A 25,513-nucleotide genomic window follows, 5' to 3' on the forward strand; every position below is an offset into this window, starting at 1 on the left:
ATTCACCGTAATCATTTCACCATAAAGTTCTCACCTCATCCACCTGATCTATATACTCCATCAAGGACAAGATGGCGTCCAGCTCTTGCTTGCGTTGCTGGACACGCTTCAAGAGCTGGACCCTGCGGTCGCAGAGCTGGGCAACCCGCTGCTTCAGGGCCTCAGCCTCACGTCGCTCCTTCGTCACCTTCCTGACGAGGCTCTGCAGTTCGTCGAGACTTGTCACGTCCACACCAAGCCCGTCCAGGACGTTTAGTTCACTCTTCACTGACGCTGCCGTGGTCTGCAAAGAAGAGATAGTAAGAAATATAGAAGAATATAGAATATGGAAATAATATAGAGTGTGTAGAAGTATAGTATAAAAATATTTACCCGTTCTCATATTTTCTCCTGTCTATTTATTTATCGTTTGCTATTAACCTTGTGTGTAATGTGCCCTCGAAGTTTGGTGAGACAAAAGCCACGATGTCTGCTTCGTAAAATAAGTTTAAAAATAATATAAATAATAGATAGTACGGAAATATTGCAGTAATTGTGTGGAGATCGTTTAATATTTCAAAAAAGATGCTTGTCTTGGAGAGCATTTAAATTTTTCTTTGCGGTGTAAATAATAACAAAAATGAGCGAAAAGTGAAGAACTTATAACGTATAAATAAGCCAAAAACTTTGCACAGGTGCTAAATATTAATAAATCCCTTCAATATTAATATTAATAAATCCGTTCAAACTAAAGAAAGAGAAAGACTAAATTAACCATGGAAGAAACGATAACACTGGTCCACAGATAATTGGTTCTGAGATAATTTTGTGTGAGTCGGAAAAAATTTTTGCTGCTGATTTCCAACGAGACTTTGTTTTTTTCTCTAGTACGTGTAATTTTGTAAATATTCAATTTTTAAATGTATTTTATATTTATATATCTTATATATCAATTAAATAGTGCGCATCGTCGCTTATATATCTAGTTTTAACGGACGCAATTAAACAAATGGATTTTTCTCACATGAGTCTGCTCCTCTTCAAACATCTTGTTCTTAGCCTCCAAGTCCCTGTTGACTTTAGCCTCGAGCCCTCGGAACTTGAGTATCAGCATCTCCTCCTCCAGTTGCTTGCGACGTGCGCTCCAGAGTCTCCCGAGCTGCCGAAATTCAAAAATTAATGTGAGCAATTATATATTTATTATCTATTATTATATTATTTATTATTATATTATATTAATAGATAATAATGTATATTATTGTCTATTTATAGAGCTTACCGTGGCCTTGCCGTCTATAGTTGCCTGAACTTGTTTCTTGGTGACATTCTTAGGCTTCGTGATTGTGAACAACTTCTTTGCGTCGCTCTGCAGCTCCGCGAATTCTTGGTCTCGACTCGACAACACCACCTGGCAAATATTATGTTGCATGTTCAAAAACGAATTACATACCCAAGTTCATTGCTAGTCGTACAGATTTAACGCTTCAAAATTTAAAGCATTAATGGTGTGTGCTTTAACGCCCACACCAAAATATATTTTCTAAGGTATAGTAATATTACTATGAGATAAAAATGTACATATAAGAAAATATAAAATTAAAACCAATTTTTTAGTATTCCACAACAATATAATGAATAAGCATTGCTCATAAAATTAAATATGAGCAATAATAATGTGGTTGCATTATGGGTTGTAGGATCAAATGCAAAATTTGATTGATGCTGTTGGCCGTGGTATAAAACACTGAGCTTGGAATAACAGCGTAATGATAAAATGGAGCTACCATGGCTTGGCCATGGTAGCTTCATTTTTATTTATTTTTTTATATTATTCACTTCGTACTCGCTCAATTATAGAGATAACCAATGAGTCATGATGAAATTTTGTTATGAATGACAAAAAAGCATGAAGTTTAAATAATGAGCTTTTATTGAGTCATCAAAACGATAGTATGGATTCAGTCTGAACGATTCAAGTACGAATATGTTTACCTGGAATTCGAGGTGAGCTTGCAGAGAAATTTCACATTGACGAATGTTTTCTGGCACTTCTTTATCCATTAGTCGCTCACGAGTCTCTTCAAGCCACTGCTGTAGATCTTGCAGTTTTGTTTCGAGTTTTAGTACATCTTGTGCTTGTAGAAGCTGTTTCTCCTTCAACTCCCACTTGATTTTCAACTTTTTCCAGAGAGCTTGAGTTTCTCTTAAAATTTCGGTGATAGTCTTTGTCTCTTGAACATGCTTTTTGGTCAAAGACTGTGCCTCTTTTTCGACAGCGTCTATTCGGCCTGAGATAATTGGTTTCAGAACTTCTAGGGCCTTCAGTTCTCGCAGATTTGAGGTTATTTCTGCAAGTGTGTCGTCTGGGTCCATCTTGTCGAGCTGTCCATCAACGTTATTGAACTCATCGCGCAGCAGTTCGTTGTCTTGCTTAAACGCCAACATGTCCAACTTCTTGCCGACTAACATGCGGTAGGTTATCAACGACTTCACGGCCGCGTTCCATCTGTATGTTCAGAAGTAGAGTTATAGTAGTGATCAACACACAATAAAACAAATTAGCATATTGCTGTTCATTTCTTGTAAATAAACACTGCTCGAAATAAATAATAAATAATAATAAAAATATAATATAATAAAATAATAATAAATAATAATAAAATAATAAAATAATAAATAATAAACACTGCTCGAAAGATTTAATGTAGGATTTTTAAAAATTGCCGACTAATTTTTTTCATGGCATTGATTTTTTAAATTTACGGGTATTCCATTTTATTTGCATTGTAATTTTTTTACAATAATATGTTAGTGAAAGAGATATAAGTTTACAAGGTTATAAATTTCAAGTCAACGATTGAATATTGAAACGGCAGCTTCAAGCGGGAAGGAAATTTTCAACATGCATGATAATGCTTTTCTCCAGTGCAAGTGCGTGTCAAAAATATATCGTCCTGGTGTTATTTTTCTCTAGTGCAGGTGCATTTCAACTATACCTGTTCCTGATGTTATTTTTCTCTACTGCAGGTGCATTTCAACTTTACCTGTTCCTGATGTTATTTTTCTCTACTGCAGGTGCATTTCAACGTTACCTGTTCCCGGTGTTATTTTTCTCTACTGCAGGTGTATTTCAACTTTACCTGTTCCCGATGTTATTTTTCTCTAGTGCAGGTGCATTTCAACTTTACCTGTTCCTGATGGTTATTTTTCTCTACTACAGGTGTATTTCAACTTTACCTGTTCCCGATGTTATTTTTCTCTAGTGCAGGTGCATTTCAACTTTACCTGTTCCTGACGTTATTTTTCTCTACTGCAGGTGCATTTCAACGTTACCTGTTCCTGATGTTATTTTTCTTGAGAGCAAATACGTGTGAATGTGCTTGGTCTTTAACCATCAATTCTTCTACAACATTGTCAAGTCCTTTGAACATTTTCTGTTCATATTCCTCGTTGAAATGCTCGTTCGCCGTCGCCAAGGCGTCGAGTTTACACTTGAGACGCATCAGTTCCTCGTACTGATCCTCCGTGTCGTTTAGAGGGTGAGCTGCCTCCTGGAGGAAAAAAATTGATGTATTAGGCAATTAATTAAATTATTTAATTAATAAATTTTATTACAGTAACTGAATTATTGTTAAAGTACTTATAACTATTTGCTAAATTAGTAAAAAATTATTGTGAAATTGGTAATGAATTGTTAATAAATAGTAATAAATTATTATTAATTTATTTATTTCTTTTAAACCTAGTTCAATTTGACAGTGTATTTGGTGACGATCATAAAATTTGCGTTTCTTGAGTCTTTGAAATCACAGTTGCGTATAAAACCGGGAACATATGATTTTCGTCGATATTCTGTTGTTGAGTCAAACCAATCAAAGTGTCCGTTGCTTAATTAACAGAAAATATAATTGTATTTATCAATTAAAATTATTATCTGTTTTAATAAATTCATTTTTGAAGACTTGATATCCATCCATCTTAAACCTTTAAAGTGCGCTTATTCAATTTTAATTGTACTTATTTTAGGACTAACAATTTCTCTGATCTTGCGCCGAATAATTCGTTGCAAGGTCCTGAGATGATGTTTCTCAAGTTCTATTTCAAGGGCTCGCTGATGGGCCAGCAGTGCAGCGTGTAGTCTGCCCTGGTGCTCCAGCAGCGCCTCCGTCAGGTCCTGGATAGCGGCACTGTGACTGAGCAACGTGCCACGTAGGTCATCCCCTGCAATTTAATTGAATATTTTAATTTACTTCACAGTATTAAATAAATAAATAAAATAAAAATATAATAAGTAAATGAATACTAACGTAATTAAGTAAATTTTATTCTGGTTGATAAAAATCATGTTTCTAAATAAACCTTGATATAACGAGAGTTACGAAACCAGGGATTGACTCAAATCTTTTTAAATTATCGCATAATTCCTAAGAAAGTTTGTGAGGAAGGGGTTGGTCAGACTTCTGCATTTTGATAACAAAGTTACTAAAGATCAGTAAGGAGGTCTCATTTTGTATTGTTTTAGATGACTCAATCAAGACATTGATCTCTTTAAGCCGGATTTAGATAATCTCGGACCATGAACCGAATATAGCAACGATAAAATTAAATGTAAAAAGTGGATCTAATTATTTAAAGAAAAATATTCTAGAATCAATGTTGTGTCACCTCTCTTTTTGAGCTCAAAGATGGCTTGGGATCGAGCGTTGAATTCGTCCACGAAGAGCTTGAATTGCGTTAGGTTCTTCACGCGCCTTCTTGCTACGGTCACACGTATCTTTTCCTGTTTCTCCAAGATGGCCGCCTCGTCTTCCATATCTTCTGTTTCATGGTCTGAAGTATCGCTTTCACTGCTACTGCTGCTGCTGCTCGAGTCTTCAAAAGTTTCTTTGAATTTGTCAACAAATTTATTCAAAAGTCCTTCTTTGTCTTTGCTTGAATTGACAACGCTGGCTGCACTGGATCGTCTTGATTGGTTCTTGCTGCTAGGCAATATTTTCTTCTTCATGCGTGTTTGGATTTGTCGCTGACGTTGTGCTGCCAGATCAACGATGACGTCACAGTGATCTAGATACGCAGATTGCGATGCAATTGACTCTCGGTAGGTGATGAAAGTCTCTTCTGCTTTTAAAAGCGTCAAGCGTATGCTGGAAGGAGAAGTAAATTGAATTTAAACGTCTCTTTAAAGCCGTCATTTAATACGCAAAAGTTAGAAAACATGACCGGCCTTTAACAGCTTTTGACGTATACTAGAATGAAATCTTTTTCCACTCTGAACGCCTCACTTATTTTGAATAACTCAAATTGTTTATAGTCCATATATGGTATATATTCCATAATTACGATAGTAAAATAAAAAGTTTAAATGGAAACCACAAATATTACTACTATACTCATCATTGTTATTTCCATCTTTGTTTAGTCATCAACTCACTTGGCATCGTATTCCATTTTCTGGCATTTGCTGGTAAGATTTTTGATGGCATCCATCAAGCCGTCGGCGTAGAAGTGGCGCGACGCCGCCATGGCTTCAGCCTTCTGTCGACAGGCAGCTAAACGGCGCGCCACGGCTGAAGCCTTGCGTTGCAGTGTCTCGTGGACGCGGAGCTAATGGCGTATATTTTCGTTATAGAATATAATATAAATTATATAATAGAATAGAATAGAATAGAATAGAATAGAATAGAATAGAATAGAATAGAATAGAATAGAATAGAATAGAATAGAATAGAATAGAATAGAAGTGTCGGCAATGAAGAAATAGGCCCATGGCCTGTTGCCGATTCTTGTACTTTTCGTGTCTTGATTCACAAGGGATCCAGCCTTTGGAACCCGATCTTTCCATAGCTGACGATTGATTGAGATAGCTGCTGGACTTATTGCATGGTCCAAAAAGTGCTAGGCACACATGATGTGGCTAAAACCAATATAATAAAATTAATTCAGCAGTAAAGAAAATCTATTTCAATAGCATGCATTATGAATGCGCACTTCACTTGTAATAAACAGTCTAGAAGCTTAACTGGAACTAATGAGTCGAATACGCTGTTAAGAACACAGATTTGATGAAGGTTGCGAAAAAAATAAACTACTTATTCCAGGTTTTCAGAATATTTTACCGAAAATCCACTTGTTCTACTCATACTATTTATCCAACTTTAATTTAATTTTTTCCGCATAAAATTGTACATATGACCGTACCTTTCATTGCCGTGCATTCAATTATACCGAGCCTTACAATGTAACAAACGCTAGAGATAAATTTTTCTCACGAATAACCTTGAACGGCTAACGTAACAGCCCTAAATCGAGAAACGTTACACCCTGAACGCATAAAGTAGCAATCCCGAACCCGGACCGGCCCAGTTGTTACAGTTCAGAGAACAAAGATTGGCGGAAAAAGGCGCACCAGTTTCTGGTCAGAATTGGCAAGGAGGCCGGGCAGTTAAGCACAGCGGAATTGTAGCAGTGAGTTGCGAGTTCGAGACCGCAAAATGCTGTGAATGTTCTGCGATGTTAAGAATCGGTGACAGGCCTACGGCCTACCAAACGCTAAAAAACGCTATTATATATTTATTATTATAACCCTGAACGCAGGATGTAACAACCATTAGCGAGGAATGTAGCAACCTTATACGTGGATCGTACCAACCCTGGACGCGGGATGTAACAACCCTAAACGTGGAATCTAGCGTTCCTAACGAAGAACGTAACAACCCTGAACGCTTAAAGTAGCAACCTGGAACACGTAACGCAACAACCCTGAAGGCGCAACGTGACAGCTCAGAATATAAAATTAATCGAAGACACTCATAGTGCTCACCATTTCATAAGCCTCCACCAGCGTCGTGGGTACAAGGGAAGAGTTAAAGTGGTTGTTCAAATCCAGCAGCGCTTCTTCAATGCCTCGAGCCTCTTTCTGGAATTTTTCCAGGTCGTAGCATTGAAGCAAATAATCCTGCTTCTGCTGCCACTCAGTCAGCGTCTTCTGGATCTCAACTTCAACCTGCAATAAATATTCACACCTGTAGCAATAAATTCTTAGGCACTTAAATTTACAGACATGAAATATAAAAAAGATTATTTTGCTATCACGCTGGTAAAAAATCAAATGTATCGTTCATAAGATTGTTTGCGTGAGCAAAAATATTCGTCCAAAAAAGAATGTGGATTTTCACTGGTAAATTATTTAGCAGTTTTCTTGAAACTTTAACACCAACTATATAGCGCCGATGTATTTTAACATATTTTACATTTCTATGAAAATGCTTCCATTAGGTTATTGCAAGCTATTAATTATCTCCAATTGTTTTATACGAAACCTGACCAGCTGTTCACACACCTTCTGTAACAGTTTCTTAGCCTCTTGCTTGTTGTTGTGCTGTTCTTCCTCCATAACTTTAAGCTGACGTCGCAGTTCACTAATGGCAAGATCATGCATTTTGAGCTCGCAGAATATGACTCCGTGCTCGGACACTTGCATGCTGACAGTGTTCTTAGAAGACTTCACGGAAATGGTTTGCTGAGCGGCCTGTAGCACCTCCACTAGATGCTCAACCTATTGTAAGATAAAGAAGATAAATAATTAAGATAGATATCTTCATGCAACTAATAAAAAACTGAATATTGCATCAGCAAGAGTCAACAATTAAACATTTAAATTTCATAGCAAAAAATTCGCCTATTAGGAATATTTACCTAATCACTGTTCCTGCTAGACTATTTGTAATCGTTTTTAATAAAAAACTCCGTTTATAAAAGATAAATATGGTAGTTGATTTTAAATTAAATCGATGATTTAAATTGTTTGCATATTCATTACCACGATAAAATTCTAATAAAATTCCGTGCTATGCCAAATTTTAAACATGATCGCCATTGACACAATCATGCGGTATCACTTTTTCTTCAAAATATCTTGTTCGGTAAAAATGATTCAAAACTGTTACATCTATTTTCTCTACATATATACTATACTTTGAAAAATTATCCACTTGTTTTATTTTAGCCTCTTTACACATATATTAGCTTCATATATATGTATTTTCTCTGATAATTGTTAAATTTTGTAGAAATTTAGACATGAGCTTAATTTTGCCTTCTATCAATAAGTGAACGAATATGTAATTATTAATCATCAAATTACTTCGAAAAGATTGATCCTTGTTTTTACTCTGTTTTTATATTCAGTGCTTATATTCCCCGTTTTATATTAAATATTTACCCTGTTTTTATATTCAATGAAGAACTTGACATTGTTAAGAGCCTTGAGTGCTTCTTCCAACTCTTTCCTGAACGTTTCCCAGAGCAGCGTGGTCTTCTTGAAGCGTATCTCGCACTCACGTCGGCTCTCGTCAGACAACGTTCCCTTCTTTTCAAGCTGTTCGAACTCCCGTTGTATGTTCTGGTTCATATAACGAGGGTGTTGGAATTTAAATAGTATTGGAATTGTTCATTAAATTAATTTTGATATGAGGAAGGAATAATTGAAAAACCAAAAATGGTTACAGTGTAGGGATAATTATGAATTCAGACTAGCGATGGAATGAGTAAAAAATTTTGGACATGTGAGTAAATAACTTTTTCCAGAAGTTTGGATGAAAAAATATAAATGAATATCCTTGCATTGTAATTTTACCAGTGTAATATGGTAAATTATTGTGTAAGACAAAATTAGAAAAATGCAAGTGGCAATACAAGTAAATTGCAAAACATGCAAGCTAAATCAGGGAACGTCGCGTGCTGCATCACTTTTCAGCTAAAACTCATTCACAGTTTTTCCGTTTATTTTTTTAACCGATTTTAGTGCTCGACAAAATATAAATCATTTAATATAAGTTCAATTTCATTGTACCCTCAGTGCACCACATGTAGATACAACAAATAATACAAGTATTGTAATTAATACAATACAAATAAGTACAATATAAATAAATAATACAATACAAATAATAAAACACGAAGCTTCCTTTACACACCAAGAAGACGGGCAGCATCCACATGACGTCTTTCTTGAGGTCTTTGAGCTCTGAATCGATTTTCCTGACGAGCTTCAAGTCATCAAAGTCAGCGGTGCGAGGGATAAGCTTCTTTTTCTTCTCGACGAGCTCATTGAAATTGTCAACGTTGATGTGCCACTGCGCTTCATTGGAAATCTTTTCGGGTTTGTTGGCACCGTCCACAGTATCATCATCTGATGAACAGCTGCTGCTGTTGCTGCTACCTCCATACTCGCTGCGGCTGCTGCCTCTAGCTGTTCTCCTAGCCAATTTATCACTGCGAGAAGTAAAATATTATGTTTTTGAGCTCCATTACATAATATAACTTGGTACATGATGTTATAAAACACACAAAAATAACAGTCCACATTGTTAGCCCATGGAGTAAAGTGGCGGAAAATAATTATATAATTCCTCAGAAATTATTCACGACAGCGAATAATATCCCTAAAAATCATTATTTATTATATGCTTCCTTTGAAAAATTAGAATGATAAGATGACAGGAATGATAAGAATGAGAGCTAACACGAATAATAAGAAAACGACTAGCATCTTCGCTTATATCAAAACTCCCTGAATCAGCGTAAAATAGTTCAAAATTGTTATAAATTTTGTTTAAAATCCATATAATTCGTATTAACAAATCCATATAAACAAAAAATTCGATCGGATAAGAGGTACTGGCAACAAACTGTAAGTGGTTACGCACGCGATTTTGTCCCTCCTGGACTCGAGCTCGGCGCGCACGACAGGGTTGAGGTTGAGCTGGGCCACGCGAGCCGCGGTGTCCAGCAGCGCTTGCAGGTGTCCGTTGCTGGCGAAGGGGCGACGCTCGTTCGTCGAGCGCTGAAAGATGAAATATGGAATATAATGTTATTATTCAAACTTATTTTAATTTAAACTTATGGTTTAATAAGTTTAAAGCGGCGCTTTCGGAAAATTTTTCGCGAGCAAAATTTTTTTGTTAGTTTATATGTATATATTCAAATGCCAGAACGGCTAATTGATATGCTCCATTATTTTGTTTTATATGCCGTACAAACATGTTTTTGCCATATATTGTATAAGTGCTTATAATTTAGATGGTACCTTGTATGAGCTGCACTGCACTGACGTTAGGGTGGCAAATCAAAGATTTTAAGGTCAATTCTAAGGAACTCTAAAATCTTATGATTTTCTAATGTCAGGAAATAATTTTATTTTTTAACTTTTCTGCAATATGCGCGCTGTGAATATGAAAATTCAGTTCTCGTGCAATCATAATGATTTCGACAAATTATGCTCTCGTCACATTGATGTTTGATGATATATCTCCATCATGGTAGTGATAACTGATAATAATATTAATTCATTTATATAAATAATGATATTTTGTATACCTGTCTCCCTGAAACTTACGCTTGCTAAGATGCAGTCTGCCTCATCAAGAAAATATTTCAAATCCCGCATCAGCCTCATCTTCTCATTCGCCTTCTGCAGTAAAAGTTCCAGCTCTTGCAGGTCACGTGACGCCTCCTGCATACAGAGGGATTAATTCTAATTAATGCATGTGAATTTTTGATATAACTAACTACGAATTTCTAAAAAAAATTTTAGGAAGTCTGAATCTCAAAATCTGATTAAAAAGTTTCGAAAGTAAGGTCCTGTTCTTCTATATATTTATATTTGCCAGCCGTTTGCTTCAATGTTCACTTTAAAAGTAGATAAGGTACAACAATTTTGTATAAAATTTATCATATGTCAAGTCAATTGCATTTCTGTACTAATGATTGCAATAACTGTTGACTAAATGTCGAACATTCACTTGCAAGATATAACGTTATTAATATGCGCACAAGCGTATTCTAACATTCAAATTAAACTGTGAATCATCGGTAAATCGAAATTCATATTGATGAGAATTGACCTATTGAAAAATATCAATATATCATTTCTAATTTCCAGATGTTTGATAAAAAAATTGACATTTTGACGTAAAATTATCTGTGAAAGGTAATATATTATGAATTAACAGACTCACACTATATTATATAAAATTTGTCAAAATGACGGTAAAATTTAATGTTTATGAAATTGGAATTAAAGTCTTTATTTTTATCGTTCAGAGATTTTTCAAAATTTTTAACCTCTGTTAGAACAGGCAGCTCACCTGTACATTAACAGCGAGAGGCTGACGCTCTGGATGCTGGCTGTCAGCAGCAGCCAGCAGCGCTGTCACGTTTTCTATCATGGCCTTCTTGTCAGCAATTTTTAGTGCCAGCAACTGCACAAAGAACATGAAAAATAATATTTCCTTCAGGAACAAGAACTTCAGCGAAGAATGTAGAATTGTAGATAACATTTAAATCATCTATTCCCCTTTTACGGTAACTAAGAAAACTAATATGGGTACATGAAAATTAATATACAAGAGCATATTATAATTATGGTTGACCATTTTTATGGGGAAATGCGAATGAACATAGTAATATTATTTGAAAATAATAATTCAGTAATGTTGGTACAAAGGAGATTTTAGAGGAGAGAGCCACAAAAAACTAAGCTTGAAGAGTTCTTCAGGAACTTATGATGAAAAAATATAACTCAGTACTCACTGCAATGAGTGACAGAGAGCGCATTTTCTCGGCGACGAAAACTTGAGGTCACGGACAGACAGACGGACATGGCGAGCACAATAGTGCTTTTTTTCCATAAATGAGAAAATGCGCTAAAAACTGGCCGAAATGTAAGTATATTATTAGTGGTCAATCTTTCTAAGACCGCATACAAACCTGGAGCTGTTCCTCGATTTCAGAATCATTTTCTGTCGTGTCGACATCGAGAGTTTCGAGGTAAGTCTTCATGGCGGCAATCCATGTCTTTGTTGCGGCGATATCGAGCTGTGCGCGACGTATAGCCAATGACAAAGCCCAGTACTCCTGGACAGTCTGGATTTCCTTCTCCAGGTTTGACCAGCTTGCCAGTAGGGCATTCGTATGAGCAGTTACCTGTTGTAACGCAATGATACGCGATGATATTGAGCTGATAAGGCATAAACAGTTATTTCTAAAGAAGCAGTTCCTTATTTGATGGAATTCTGGAGACCGTATTATCGAAAATAGTTACGCGTTCGAACTCCGTCAACCAATCTCTGACGGCTTTTCAAGTTAAGCCCACCATTACAGACGATAAATTAGCCTCTACGAGTACTTAGCCCGCTACTTGTACTAAATCGAATTTCAATAGTACGGCCACAGGTCTGTAGTACAATGAAGGCTATAGACAAAACAAATTATTTACATCCCACTGTAAATTTTAAGCATTAAATTTTAATTTGCAAGTAACAGAACACCAACGATTCAGTATCAAATGTACGATTCGTACACGGCATTAACTCACTTGCGTGACGCCTTGACTGGCAAGCCGCTCGCCTCGAGCCACGACTTCATCCAAGACTCGTCGCTTGACGCGCGCCGATAGTTGCGTGTCACTGATGACGCTGAGCTGGTGAACTGCGGCCTCTATGTTTAGGTCGTCCGCCTGCCGACAAACTTTGATTATTTCAGACCCCAGAAATATGAGCAAAATGTCTGTGTAGATATTTCAAGCAATTTTCCAACTAAACGACGCTAAATTTGACAGTAGTATAAGCTGAAAACTTTAACGTCTTATTGACACACTATTATCATTTCAATGTATAATGGTTTGATCGTGATTTCATAAGCTTGTACATTGGCAGAAAAGCTCCATTCATTAATTAAATGAAGTAAAATAAGATAATGAATGAGGAATCAAAATATTTTTAGCATTACTGTGCTTAAAACTAATTACAAACCTTAGTTTGCCGAAGTTGTTTGATTTGATCTGTGATCCAGGAGGCGACGTTACCAGCGTCTCTCAAGAGGCGCGCAACGTCTAACTTCAAGGAAAGCTCCTGTCGCCGCCGCTGCTCTGCCTCCTGACACCGAATATTATGTTTAGTACTTACGTATATTGAACGTAACAACTACCTACAGTTATTAGTATTTTTATTATGATTCTAAATAGCTTTTTTGCCAATGTTGAATCCATCAGCATCTGCTCTGCCTCTTGGTGCCAGATACTATCTCTAGTGCTCTTATTAAACATTAGTACAATTATTCGTATTTTTATTACTATTAGAACTGAATTTTTTTATTAATCTTGAATTCTATGGCCGCTGCTGAAACTCTTGACGTCAGTTACTAAGGTAATTAATTATTAATATTGAATCAATCAGCAAATCCTTATAAATGATATCAATGAAATTATGACTTTCACGACCCTTACGGTTATTTAATCTACATTCTCTATAAATAACACAAAATTGATCAAATACATCGGTTGCCACTACATTTTTATTTCTCAATCACCAATCTAAATATTTATGTCGCAACAACGTAAAGTTGTTCCTTATAACCCACCTGAAGAGTGGCATAAGTCTCGTCCATTCCTTCAAGCTGTTTTTGAATGTCTTGGCTGGCCGAATGTTTAGCCTCCAGAAGCTTTGCTCCCATAGTGTGGGCCTCTTCTAGTTTTGCCTTCACAAACTTCAAGTTCCTCACCGTATGCAGATGTTCATTTTCTAATTTTTTTAACTCATCGTAGGAGTGTTCACATTTTTCCACTGCGAGAGCTCCAGAGATTTTACCAAACTGGTGTTTGATGCCATTGACTTTACTGCAAAACTGGCTGTAGGCGTTAGCTTGATCAAGAAGAACAAGCTTCTCAGCTGCGGATTCTTGCATTTCTTTCCACAAACTCTTGATCTTCTTCAAAGCCTCTGAAACGTTGTCATTTTGCCTTTTCTCGAGCATCTGCTCTCCCGTTTTAACCAAAATCTTGTATTGTTTCTCACCAGCATCAATCTCCCTTTGGAGGTTTCGATGCTTTTTAAGATGCAAATCCATTTCAACGTCATCAATCGAAACTTTAACGTCAATTTTCAGCTTTTTGCTGTTCATCCAGTCGATGAAACTTTCTGCATCGACCAGGAACAAAGATTCGTCAAGCAAAACTTGAGTGGAGTTTATTTTCTCGGAAATGCGGCCTAGAAGTTGATGGAAGTCATCTTCTAGCTGTATGAAAATTGATATGGTTGAGGTATACTTTTTGAAAACAGGCTCTTCTACGAAATAATTTATTTAAAAATTAATGTCGATTATAAAAAATTAAATTGAGTAAAATAGGTATTAATATCTGCATGATTGTCATGATACTAACACATGAATGGCGAAGAAACTAAAAAAATTCAAAGATTGAACAAAGGAATGTTTGATCGCAACCCCGTCAACCACAAAATAATTTGATACAGTGTGAACGAAAATAAAATATTTCCTTAAGACCCTGTACAGGCATAAATAACTACGCCTCAATAACGAACTACATATTGTTTCTTACCTTCCTACGTTTCTTGGTTGCCGGCAAGAGGCGGTCGTTGCCAAGTTCTTTCAATGCGTTCAAGTCGTCGTCCATCTTAGCGAACCTTGGGTGCTGTATGTCCATCTGCTCTTTCTTGGCCTTCAACTCGGACTTCGCCCGCGTGAGGTCAGCTACGGTCTGCAAGAGAGGGAAGGCCTCGGATCTTGAATTACTGCTGAAAACGCACAGCTTTCCTGCAATTCATTTCCTGTGTTGTCTATATCTTTCGCTTTCATTAATTGCGAGTGTTCAAATACGTGCAACAAGGATAATTCAAGGCTTAAGGGAGCATTTAGATCAAAATTAGAAAATTTTGGCTTTTCCGGTTTCTTGGCTCAATTTGTAGCTGCTGAAAAAGCGCTTCAAACGCAGCAAATCGCATGTATGTGCGTGCTCTAGATTTTGCGTAAAGCAATTCCAAAAAAATATGATATGAACATTTTCAACATTCGAAAAATGAAAGGATGATCTTTAGATATGGTCTTTACGCATCGAATGATATGTCTCTCGATGTTGTAGCTTGAAAATCCTAGGAGGAGATAGATTTCTACAGTACCCTATTTTATTGACTTTTTCTGTTAATTTCACGTTTCTTTCATTTTTTTAAAGTTTTACTTAAAAAAATTATTGATTTACATTTTACATATGTGTGCAAAGTTTCACAATAATCCTTCCGTAAATAAAAAAGTTTTTGTTACCGACATGCTCCTCTTTTAAAGAGATAATCTTATGAAGAAAGATTAAAGATTATTAAGCTTCCAAGTCTCTGTTTTCGACGTCTGTGAGGTAACCTTATTTTAGTGCACATGTATACTCAATACTCATGGTTTATGCAAGGTCCCAGAAAGGTTACTAGAGTTTGAAACAAGAACCAACACCAGGGGCCACGGTTATTAGCTAAAAAAACTGCAGTGCAAGCCATCCATGTGACAGCATTTTTTCTCGCTTCAGGTCACCGACTTGCGGAATAGCCACCTTGATGATATTGTTTACGCTCTGGGTATAAACGTTTTCATGAATAAACTGTACAAAGTTATGCAAAATTATATGTTTAGTTTTGAAATGCCTGGCATCCTGCGGAACTAGTAAAAGTGATGATGTAAACCAACGTCAGTTGAAAAGATCTTGTCAAAAGGCCCGTTTTTGATCTGTGAACAAGTTATGAAACGTACAATTACGGCTACAGACCTAAACAGGTCTATTTCTTCAACGCCGAATATGCTATACTATTAGTTTTTGTCTCTGTATATGCATGCCTGATACTGTAGAGCGTCAATCAGGCAGTTGGTGCTGAGTATGAAGGCTGTCATGCTTTCAATGCTTGTTTCCAGATCACGCAGGCGTTGCAGACGTTCAAATAGACGCTCTTTCTCCTGCAAAGTCTTCTCAAGCCGATTCATCGCATCCTCTAAGTCCTTTATCTGCGAGATTTGAATTCAATATTCTAGATTAAATTTTATAGTTTTGAACTCCTGCAAATTACTCAAAGAAGCAGGTGGATTTGATGTTTGATGTTGATGTAAGTAGGAAAAAATAATAAATTTGCATCCAAGAAAAGGAAATTTCTTAAATCCAATTTTGAACATTTATTGGTATCTCATTTTTTTTAAATTGCCAACGTGTTTTACAAAAAATCTGAAAAAGTTGCACGCTTTTCATTTTACTCTTTATCATAAACCTAAATAATAAGGAAATGTGCTTGATATGGACCTTTTTATTGTATTTATTTTCAAGGGGATGACCAGAAGTGACGTGATCATCGAGTAGTTTCCTTCTCTTGATTTTCCTCTTGTGCTTTTCTGCACATTCCTTCAAATGCGTCAGCTTGCGCTGAGCTACAGAGACGTTGACGTCGCATGCCAGCGCGTCGACCTCTTTTTGTGAGACTTCAACAGCATCCAAAAGTTCCTGGGATAAATTTGAAAGGGGTTCAAATTTCGATGGATCTGTCGTAACACAATCAAATTCCAACGTCAACAAAACTTATGAAAGTTTGAGTAAAGCTTACGACAATCCCCCCAAATAAATAAATAAGAAATTTATATTGTGAGCGGAGTTTTTCATTTTTACTTAGTAGAATTAAAAGTCCAAATAGATTTAATTTTCATGTTGAGCCAGATTTTTTATTAAAATCACACACAATGAATTATTATCACACACAATCCGGGAAACAATCAGAAGCAGATTGGCACGTTTTTTAACTTTTTTAGAGTTGAATTTCACGACAGGATGAAACAGCTGCGGAATTGCATAAAACGATCTTGGCGAAATTTTAAACCCTTCGGTCCATTCCTTCAAAACTCGAGGGTCGTATGGAAATTACTATAACATTTAAAATAACATATACAAGTTCACTCTGACCAATATTGGTATGTGAGAGTCCTACCTGGAGGTGGTTGAGGTGGTCGTGCAAGATGACCGTATCCTGAAGCAGGTCACGCTGGCGGGTACACTCCTTCTTCAGGTCCTTCCACCTCGTCCTGAGATCCTGAAGGCTGGACTCCCTCTCATCGTCGTCACCCACATTCAACCGCGCCTTGTCCAACTTGCAGAAAAATACTTATCTTACCGACTTGAACATATTCAATTTTATGATCCAAAAAACTATTCATAGGAATGACCCACCGAATACTCTTGGAGAGTAAGACACGTGATACGATTTCTTTGCATTAAATAAACCATAAACAGGAAATTACAGCAATTTTTTCTATAATTATCACAAATTTGCCTCAATGATTTAGTTCGATAATACTAAGTCCGCGTTTTGGTGAATCGTGAATTTACCAACCTAGAGATTTGAATTTTGCTTATGTCGCTATTGATTCGGATCAAAATTTGTTTATGTGTAGTTTCGTCTCTTTCACTCCAATTTTTACTTACAGCGTCTTTCATGGCGGAAATTTCCGTCAGCAATCGATCGTTGTCGGCTTGAAGATTTTTAGTTTCTTTGGCGGAGTCGCCAACTACCTTTTTCTGCAATTTTTGCTCGACTTTCTGCATCCAGTTGTTGAGCTCGCTGCACTGTGCTTCAAACTCGTCACATTTCGATGTGTCCTCTAATTTTTCTTCTCGCTTTTTCTTCAGCTTCACGAGTTTATTCCATTCAATGGCGGTGTCCTGGTAAGTCTTTTCAATCTTGTCCAAGTTTCTAACGTTTTCTTCGACGAGCTCCTGCGCCATCTTGCTGATGGCTGTCATCCGTTTTTCTCCGGCAACCATACGCACTGAATACTCCTTCAGGTTCCGCAAATTTTCTTCTGAAGTACGTTTGTCTTTCAAGGCAGCTCTTACGAAGCCATCTTGTTCTTTTATCCAAGCTCTGAAGCTGCCACAAGTTTCCATAAAATTCAAGAATTTCTTGGTTTCGTTAAGCTCGGCACGAATATCTGATGTGGTTCTCCGGAGGTGGCTATAAGAGTCTTCCACGCGCTGAAGCTTCTCACTCATCAAATCTGAAATTATAATATTAATAAAATAATATTAATAAAACGTATAAATAAATAACTCATTTACACGAAATTATGATATACATCTCATTTTTATAATTTTATTTTATTAATATTCGTGCATATACCAAGAATCTATCGTGAAAAACTACGAACCGTTAAGCTGCAAGTCTTGTCGAGCAATCTTGCGTGAGGGCCAATTCGAAGAACCCGGGGAATTTTCCTTGTTGGTTGTTTGCTCTCCGTCGTCAGCAGAGCCGCTGGAGCTGCTGGTCTCCTCGTCACTGCTATCATCCTACATAAAATGATAGCGTAAACATTACCGCAATACGTCGGATGATAGCACAAACATTACCACAATACGTCGGATAATAGCGTGAACATTACCGCAATACGTCGGATGATAGCGTGAACATTACCGCAATACGTCGGATGATAGCGTAAACATTTCCGCAATACGTCAGATGATAACGTCCATATTACCGCAATACGTCGGATGATAGCGCAAACATTACACCCAATTGGCCTGGGTTAATATAATAATAATAGCGGTTTCAGCGTTTACTAGGCCGTAGGCCTGTCGCCGATTCTTAACATCGCAGAACATTCACAGCATTTTGAGGTCTCGAACTCGCAACGCACTGCTAAATTCTGCTTTTGCATAACCGCCCGGCCTCCTTGCCGATTCTGACCAGAAACTGTCGCACAGAGCTGGGATCGAACCCGCGCCTCTCTAGTGCGTCAATCTTGGTACTCTGAACTTTAACCACTGGGCCACCCTGCAGGTCAATAAAACTCGTTCCCAGAAATAGAGAATCTCGTTACCAGTTAGGACAAAAATTTACCTAAAAAGCAAATAATTAGGCACTCAAGACAAATTTCACTTCAATATACCCTGTACAGAAATCGGTCATACACCGGTGAGAACTATAGACATTCTCCTTCCCACATGTAGGTAGCCAGACGAGATGTTAAAAAAATGATACAGATTGGGAAAAAGTTCAAAGCGAAATAGACGTAAAATAATTAAAAGAAAAATTACTTCAAATATTAAAAAAATATAACTCAGTACTCCCTGCAGTGAGTGACAAAGAGCGCATTTTCTCGTCGACGAAAACATGAAGTCACTGACAGACAGACGGACATGGCGAGCACAATAGTGCATTTATTCAATAAATGAGAAAATGCGCTAAAAATGATGCTGATTATTGGCCCTCCGCTTACCTGCTGTTTACTAGGAACGAAGGTGAGTTTAGTTGCTGTCAGCCTGAAGGCTGCTAGCCGCGGCGCGAAGCTGCCGATGTCAGCCTCAACTCGCTCAACGGCGTGTAGCGCAGCGACCGCCTCCACAACGCTGGCCGGGGGCGTTACGACTGCCGTGCGCGCCTTCAGGAAAGTTTCCGCCTCTTCCAGAGCATCGAGAAACTGGGGTGTGAAAATTAGTTAAAATGAGAGATAGTTGTTTCGAAACAACTATCACTTAGATGTATCGTCGATAAGTGGAAATAGGAGAAAATTAGATCAAGTAGATTGGTTCTGTGCCGAAAATGGAAGAACTTTTCTTCCATTTTCCGAATTCGATGGAAGAATTTTTGTGGTGCAGATAAGGAAAATGAACTTGCAACGAGTAAGTATATTGTTATTGGTAGGGCACTGATAGTACACCAACTAATATTGAAATTTTAATTCAATAAATTTCAGCCATAAATAATCAATTCCATGTAATGAGAGCAATAAGAGTTAATAATTAATTAAGTTTTACCTCGTCTGCAGCAACAAATCGCTTGACCCTCTCCTGATGAGTCATGAGAGCGGGTTTAACATTTTCGAAAGAATCAATAGAAATGTTGACTTGTTTTTCCATGAGGGTGAAGCCCTCATTACTTGATCCCTGATGGTCGCGCAGAACTTGCATATGCTTCTGTATCGCTGCTACCAGAGGCTGGTACGCCACGTGTTCCATTACTGCGAGCTGCGTTATGAAGAAATAACTCGTCTTGTTACGGATATTATATTTAACAAGGAAAACACAGAGTTATGTAGGATATAACATTTTCAATTCCATGTCAATATTTATGGCTGATAATATTTTTCTAACTAATAATTATCCTATATACAATATACTATTTGCAGTATATATGGATACAGTTAACACATTATATATACAGGATATGTCATAATTATTGTAATATAAGTAATATAACGTAAACAGAAAAAATATTTTATTATAAACAAAATTTTTGAATAAAAATTTGGAAGATAGATGTATCAAATAATAAAATGACGTTATTTAAAAAAAGATGATACAAAGGTAATTTACTTCTGTTCATTCATTTGGTCATTGTTCGGTGCAAAGATTACTTACTATGAGGTACTTTTTCTACTTTTCGGGGCAGAAAAAAATGTTGCGTAGCTTTCGAATTCATTAATAATATGATGCAGATGATATGATTCAGATACACACACAAAAATTCAAAGGCAGTGACAACAATTTAAGCTCAAAATCAAAAATGTAAACTTGAAAAACATAAGCAACCTTTTTAAAAATAACGCTAACGACACCACATCAGGATAATTCGAGATTTTCTGCCGTATTAATAGTTCTTGTATTGTTATAACATAACATAATGATGGCGCTGAAGAGTTGGCCTGATGTGGCCTATCGCCGATTCTTGAACTTTTCCTGACTTGTTCAATGAAGATCTAAAATCGTGTCATTAGGCCGGATCTTTTCAAGACCGACGATAGTTTGAATAGCTACTAGACTTCCACCGTGCAACCTAAAGTTACACCAAAATAAATGCACAAGAGATGATTAATTTATTTTATTAATTCACTCCAATTTATAAAGATAATTCAGTTACCGCTCACCTCGAGCGCATCCTTCACGGCCATGAGTGTCCCGAAGTCGCCAACGTTGAGTCGTCGTTCCATGACGAGCTTCGTGGCGTGAGTCCAGTCGTCCAGTCTCTTGCGGTTCTCCTCTAAGTTGGCAACCACGAGGGCCGAAGACAAGACTCGGTGCATGGTGCGGCGCACATCGTCAACCTTTAATAAAATTGAGTTAATTGAGTTGAGTTGTTTCATACATTATTAAATTTATTATTATGTGTCATTTATTATTTTGCGTTGTGGAATGAAAACAGACCTGCATCTAATTCTAGCGATAATTTCAGACTCAAAAATACAATAATATTACTCACGCGGCCGCTGACGAACGCTAACAGATGTAGCGGTCACTCAGGTATTCTATAGAATGATTGAAAATATTTTGAAAGCGCTATGAATACTCTAACCATTATTATCTAACTGAAGTAAAACACCTACAATTTCTGTTCTCATTGTTGGCTGGAACCACCACCCATAACTTATGTTAAATTTTTTGCAAATTAGATAAATAAAATGAATCCACCTACCTCCTTGAAGAATTTATGGAACTCCAAAATGCGTCCGATGAAGAACTTGGCAGTGGCATCATCCGACTTCTGGTACTGTGAGCCTCGCTCGGCGATTTTGTTGAATGATTTGCGCAGCGTCGTGATGCTTGTCCTCGCGTGGGCCACTATCTCCAGTCCCGTCACCACCGACATCAGTGAGTTATTCAACTCAATATTTTGCAGCTTCGACTGCACAATTATCTTAGTATTAACAAAGAGGAAGCAATAAAACTGCAAAATTTTAAATAGTTATCATGGAATCAGCTGTAAATATTTTGTGATAATTATTGGTTATGTTAGTGAAATTCTCTGCTCTATGAATTCATATTTTTTTCGTGTTTTCAACCACCGTGCTAAGCGATTCTCAACAAGATCATAAAAAACCCTTTCTGTAACTGTATAACGTAACACTGGCTGTCATAAAATTAGTAGTTTGAACCCACTACGCACCGCAATAAATCCTATAACAACTCTGAAGCAAAACTGACTCATGCCAGACTTTAACAGTGAATTTCAACTTCACCAAGCTATTAGTGTCAGGTTGTATTCCAATGATGTCATTAGTCTCGGACGTCACCTTCTGTGATGTCACTATTCGCGGGTCTTCGCGTATATAAGCTCCTCAGAGTAGACCTTGAGTCAGTCTATAGCTAGAGCGAACCCGACCAGCACCTTGCTCTAAACCGCGAATAAGCATCTACGTTAAGCTGACTCCGGTAACTGTGTGCCTCACCATAGTGCCGTTAACTATCATTGTACTAAACACTCCTATCTGTATTAGGCTCCCCGTCAATTTAGACCCTCAGGATTATAATGAACTTAACTTAAAACTAACTTTTGCTCTACCGACCAAACCGGACATTAGAGTAACTTTAAAATTCTTTTAACCTTTTCAAATATGGATTACATAAAATCACTTTAAATCACATAATCTTTTCCTACTTTTCCGTAGTATTTTTCCTGCTGAGATACTTGTAGGACACTCTAACCTTCTTAGAAACGTCAATACAGGCCAACCGTAGCGAATTTTTTGTTCATACCTTTCAAAGTGCAGCTCAAGTGATTACAAAATTATTTTTTACGCTTTACTAACCGTAAAAAAGTGAACCGACCTTAATCCTGCCAAGCTCTTCTTGGTAGACATCGATGTTTGTGATGCAGCCTGCGATCTCAGGGTGCGCTTGGGCCTGTTTATTCAGAGTCTGGAGGGCGCGCATTAGAGTCTGGTAGCGCTCCTGAAGTTGACTTGCCACCTCCATCATGTCATCTGCCATGTGATATTTCCTGGCCTGAAGCTCTGCTGCGGCATTCATCAGCTTATCGAACTGTTCGTCCTGCATGAATTATTCAATGAATATATCATCTTACTGTGAATTATTTAGTGCACTGCACATATTTTTGCAAAATTTAATTGTAGAAAATGTTCAAAATGGCATTGGTGTATCAAATTAACTTAGATAGCCCTGAACTGTAACTATGAAATGTAATACTGTACTGATAATATAATCATATTTATATAATTAGTTTCCATCAAATTTCCATGAATATTTCATTCTTTCATGATACTTCATAGAGTACCATATATGGTATATAAGCTCAATTTTTGTGGAACACGAAAAGCCGTCACTACCGTCATCCAGGTTTTTTTTCGTGCCTGGATTTTAACTATGGCTAGGATCGAATCCTTACATCAGCTTTTATTACTTTATGGCAGTCTAAAACGCGCGAAAATAAATGCGACAGCGTGTCCCACCCGTCACAGTTTTACTAATAAAGTTCACCTTCGTCTGCAGTTCGGCCAGAAGGCACACGAGTTTGTGCAGGCGCTCGTTTATCGCGTCCGCAGAAAAATCAGTCCGTTTTTCGTCAAAGGCGAGCCAGCGCTCCGGATCCTTCAGGCTCTCCTCCCTCATGAACACCTGACATCCAAACGTAAAATAGCATTAGTAACCGGACTTTCAAAAATATTTGAGAGGTCCTAATTTTGTCCGCCAATCATTGAAGGTTTTTCGAGTTAAACGTTTCAATCACTGATGTCAGCACCATATCGAACCCGGTGGAAGTCGAGTAGCTGTTTCAAACTTTCGTCAGTCGTGAAAAGATCCGGTCAAATGACACGAGTTTAGATCTTCTGTGAACAAGGCATGAAAAGGAAAAGAATCGGCGACAGGCCACATCAGGCCTACACTGCAGCGCCGAGATCACTATGTTATATTATGTTATGAGAAATTAGCCGCTACGTATACTTAGGCCGCCACTTGTACTAAAGTAAGTTTTGATAGCACCTCCCGTGCTGTAATGCATCAAGCAAACTGCGTTTACCAAGTCGAAACTTTGGCGGTGGGGTTATATTGAGTCGTGATCTATAGCCCGCCCGATTATAATTAGATTAGCTCATATTCAACTGCTCACTCAGCATTCTACCACTGAGTCGCGCAAAACTTTTGCAATTATAATCAACTGTCATATAAGTACATAACTTTTCAATCCTCTCGGCGCATTAATCGGAATTTATCCCCGAAAAGTGTACATTGATTCAGAATGGAAAATATTTGGACTCATAACTCACAATTGGAATACCACAGAGTAGAATTTTATTTACAAGCACAGATTCATAATGCAAAACTATTATTCAAATGAAAATTAAAAATAGGATTATTTAAATATGCAAATACCGACATTGGTCGTGGCTTCGGCTATTACGTAACCGCAATCGCAAAAATGTCAGACTGGTTGAAAGTTTACGTTTGCATAATCGTATTGGTACTTAAAATTATATTTTTATGAAAATCGCGTGAATAGTTTCATTTAAATGGACATGTGATGACAAATCGATTACATAGTAAACCTGTTCAGTTGAACAGTTGATTGACGATCGAATGGATTTGAACTTAACGGTGATTTCCAATGAGATTTTTTTAGTAATAAAATAATATTCTACAAAATTATCCAGTAAGAAAAATTTGAGCTCGATGTAAAATTAATTTCATAAAAAGCCTTAAAATCAAGATAGCGATTTCAAAATCAGAAATAAAATATTGCTGAGTACTGTAAGGAATTGTTATGAGGCCGGTTAGGATTCCAACCTTCCTCTTGAAGGAGCTCGCGAGGTCTTCAAGGACTTCCTGGCGAGCCAATTCCTTCTTGAGTGCAGACTCCCGCTTCGTTAATTCCTCCTCCAAGATCTGCCATTCTTTTTGCAGATCTGGCAACAGTTTACTGCGTAGCGGATCTGTGGTACGCTTGTTGATCTCATTGATTCTGGCGTCAACCGAGCTGATCAGCGCGATCACTTCGTTGTATTCCATGATCCTGCGACGTAATACGAAAAATGTTAACGCATGATACCTCAGCTTAGTCTATTATGGTCTAGTATAGAACAGTCACAATCTGTACAACTCTGTATGTGGTCTAATAACTACCTGAATATATGTTGTACTGACCTTAATATTAAATCTTATTTATTCATGAGTGAGACACACTTACCTGAACTTGACGTCGTGCTTTCTGAAGTGGTTGAGCTGCTGGCAAAGTTTCTGCACGCCATGAAGAGTGTTTGGAAAGTCCCGGGCCCTGAGGGCTGAATAGCTGCTCTTTATCCACTGTAGCAGCAACGTCACCTTGCCCTCGTACGTGTACTTGAGACGCTCGATGCCCACAGCCTGAGGGTTGAGTGGGAGTGACAGTTTAGTCAACGCGCCCCGTTCAGTAACTTGGGTTTACTTTGTTGTAATAAGATCCTATTGTAAAAGGTTTCTATTGTAATGAGTTCATATTGTAAAGAGTTGCTGTCGTAATAAGTTCCTATTGTAATGAGCTCATATTGTAAGTAGTTTCTATCGTAATGAGTTCCTATTTTAATGAGTTCCTAATGTAATGAATTCTATTATTAGGCATCAAAAATAGTTTAAATACTATAGGCAAATAATGTAAATGCTCGTAAAACACAAAATTTTTATTTCTGAAAAAAGGATCGCGCAAGGAAATGAAGACCCTACATTTATGCGCGTCTAATAAATAATAACCTTTACCTACAGCTAATAGAAAAATATTTATGTATAATATACGCATCGTATAGATGGCCCTAATCAATAAAGTGTTTCGATATAATCTTGAGCCTTTTTAAGGATATTCTTTTACGAGTGTATCTGCAGGTTAAAAGAGTATGAATCGGAATAGATATTTCTTGCGAATTTTGAATCTAGTTTTTCATAGTTTTTCAAATTTTTTTTAAT

The 25,513-nt window shown here is 37.2% G+C and overlaps 1 protein-coding gene across 1 annotated transcript in view; it reads right to left on the reverse strand.

Annotated features, from left to right (window-relative positions):
- Window positions 1-25,513, reverse strand: part of LOC108676476 (spectrin beta chain, erythrocytic) — a 39,436-nt gene that overhangs the window by 7,504 nt on the left and 6,419 nt on the right. The window contains exons 7-39 of the mRNA XM_018164554.2: window positions 24,765-24,940; window positions 24,365-24,590; window positions 23,060-23,197; window positions 22,391-22,612; window positions 21,258-21,467; window positions 20,713-20,889; window positions 19,604-19,813; window positions 19,066-19,266; window positions 17,998-18,136; window positions 17,276-17,847; window positions 16,782-16,940; window positions 16,106-16,303; window positions 15,652-15,816; window positions 14,375-14,533; window positions 13,399-14,052; window positions 12,792-12,914; window positions 12,356-12,496; window positions 11,749-11,964; window positions 11,127-11,240; window positions 10,376-10,492; window positions 9,687-9,823; window positions 8,955-9,252; window positions 8,201-8,380; window positions 7,319-7,534; window positions 6,800-6,982; window positions 5,411-5,583; window positions 4,645-5,123; window positions 4,013-4,200; window positions 3,313-3,530; window positions 1,972-2,485; window positions 1,259-1,387; window positions 1,004-1,138; window positions 35-283 (exon numbers count right to left, since the gene is read on the reverse strand). Coding sequence (XP_018020043.2) covers window positions 35-283; window positions 1,004-1,138; window positions 1,259-1,387; window positions 1,972-2,485; window positions 3,313-3,530; window positions 4,013-4,200; window positions 4,645-5,123; window positions 5,411-5,583; window positions 6,800-6,982; window positions 7,319-7,534; window positions 8,201-8,380; window positions 8,955-9,252; window positions 9,687-9,823; window positions 10,376-10,492; window positions 11,127-11,240; window positions 11,749-11,964; window positions 12,356-12,496; window positions 12,792-12,914; window positions 13,399-14,052; window positions 14,375-14,533; window positions 15,652-15,816; window positions 16,106-16,303; window positions 16,782-16,940; window positions 17,276-17,847; window positions 17,998-18,136; window positions 19,066-19,266; window positions 19,604-19,813; window positions 20,713-20,889; window positions 21,258-21,467; window positions 22,391-22,612; window positions 23,060-23,197; window positions 24,365-24,590; window positions 24,765-24,940 — 7,416 coding nt within the window. The remainder of the gene's footprint in view (window positions 1-34; window positions 284-1,003; window positions 1,139-1,258; window positions 1,388-1,971; window positions 2,486-3,312; window positions 3,531-4,012; window positions 4,201-4,644; window positions 5,124-5,410; window positions 5,584-6,799; window positions 6,983-7,318; window positions 7,535-8,200; window positions 8,381-8,954; window positions 9,253-9,686; window positions 9,824-10,375; window positions 10,493-11,126; window positions 11,241-11,748; window positions 11,965-12,355; window positions 12,497-12,791; window positions 12,915-13,398; window positions 14,053-14,374; window positions 14,534-15,651; window positions 15,817-16,105; window positions 16,304-16,781; window positions 16,941-17,275; window positions 17,848-17,997; window positions 18,137-19,065; window positions 19,267-19,603; window positions 19,814-20,712; window positions 20,890-21,257; window positions 21,468-22,390; window positions 22,613-23,059; window positions 23,198-24,364; window positions 24,591-24,764; window positions 24,941-25,513) is intronic.

This window comes from Hyalella azteca, unplaced genomic scaffold (assembly GCF_000764305.2).
Source record: "Hyalella azteca isolate HAZT.00-mixed unplaced genomic scaffold, Hazt_2.0.2 contig11629, whole genome shotgun sequence".
Lineage (NCBI taxonomy): Eukaryota > Metazoa > Arthropoda > Malacostraca > Amphipoda > Hyalellidae > Hyalella > Hyalella azteca.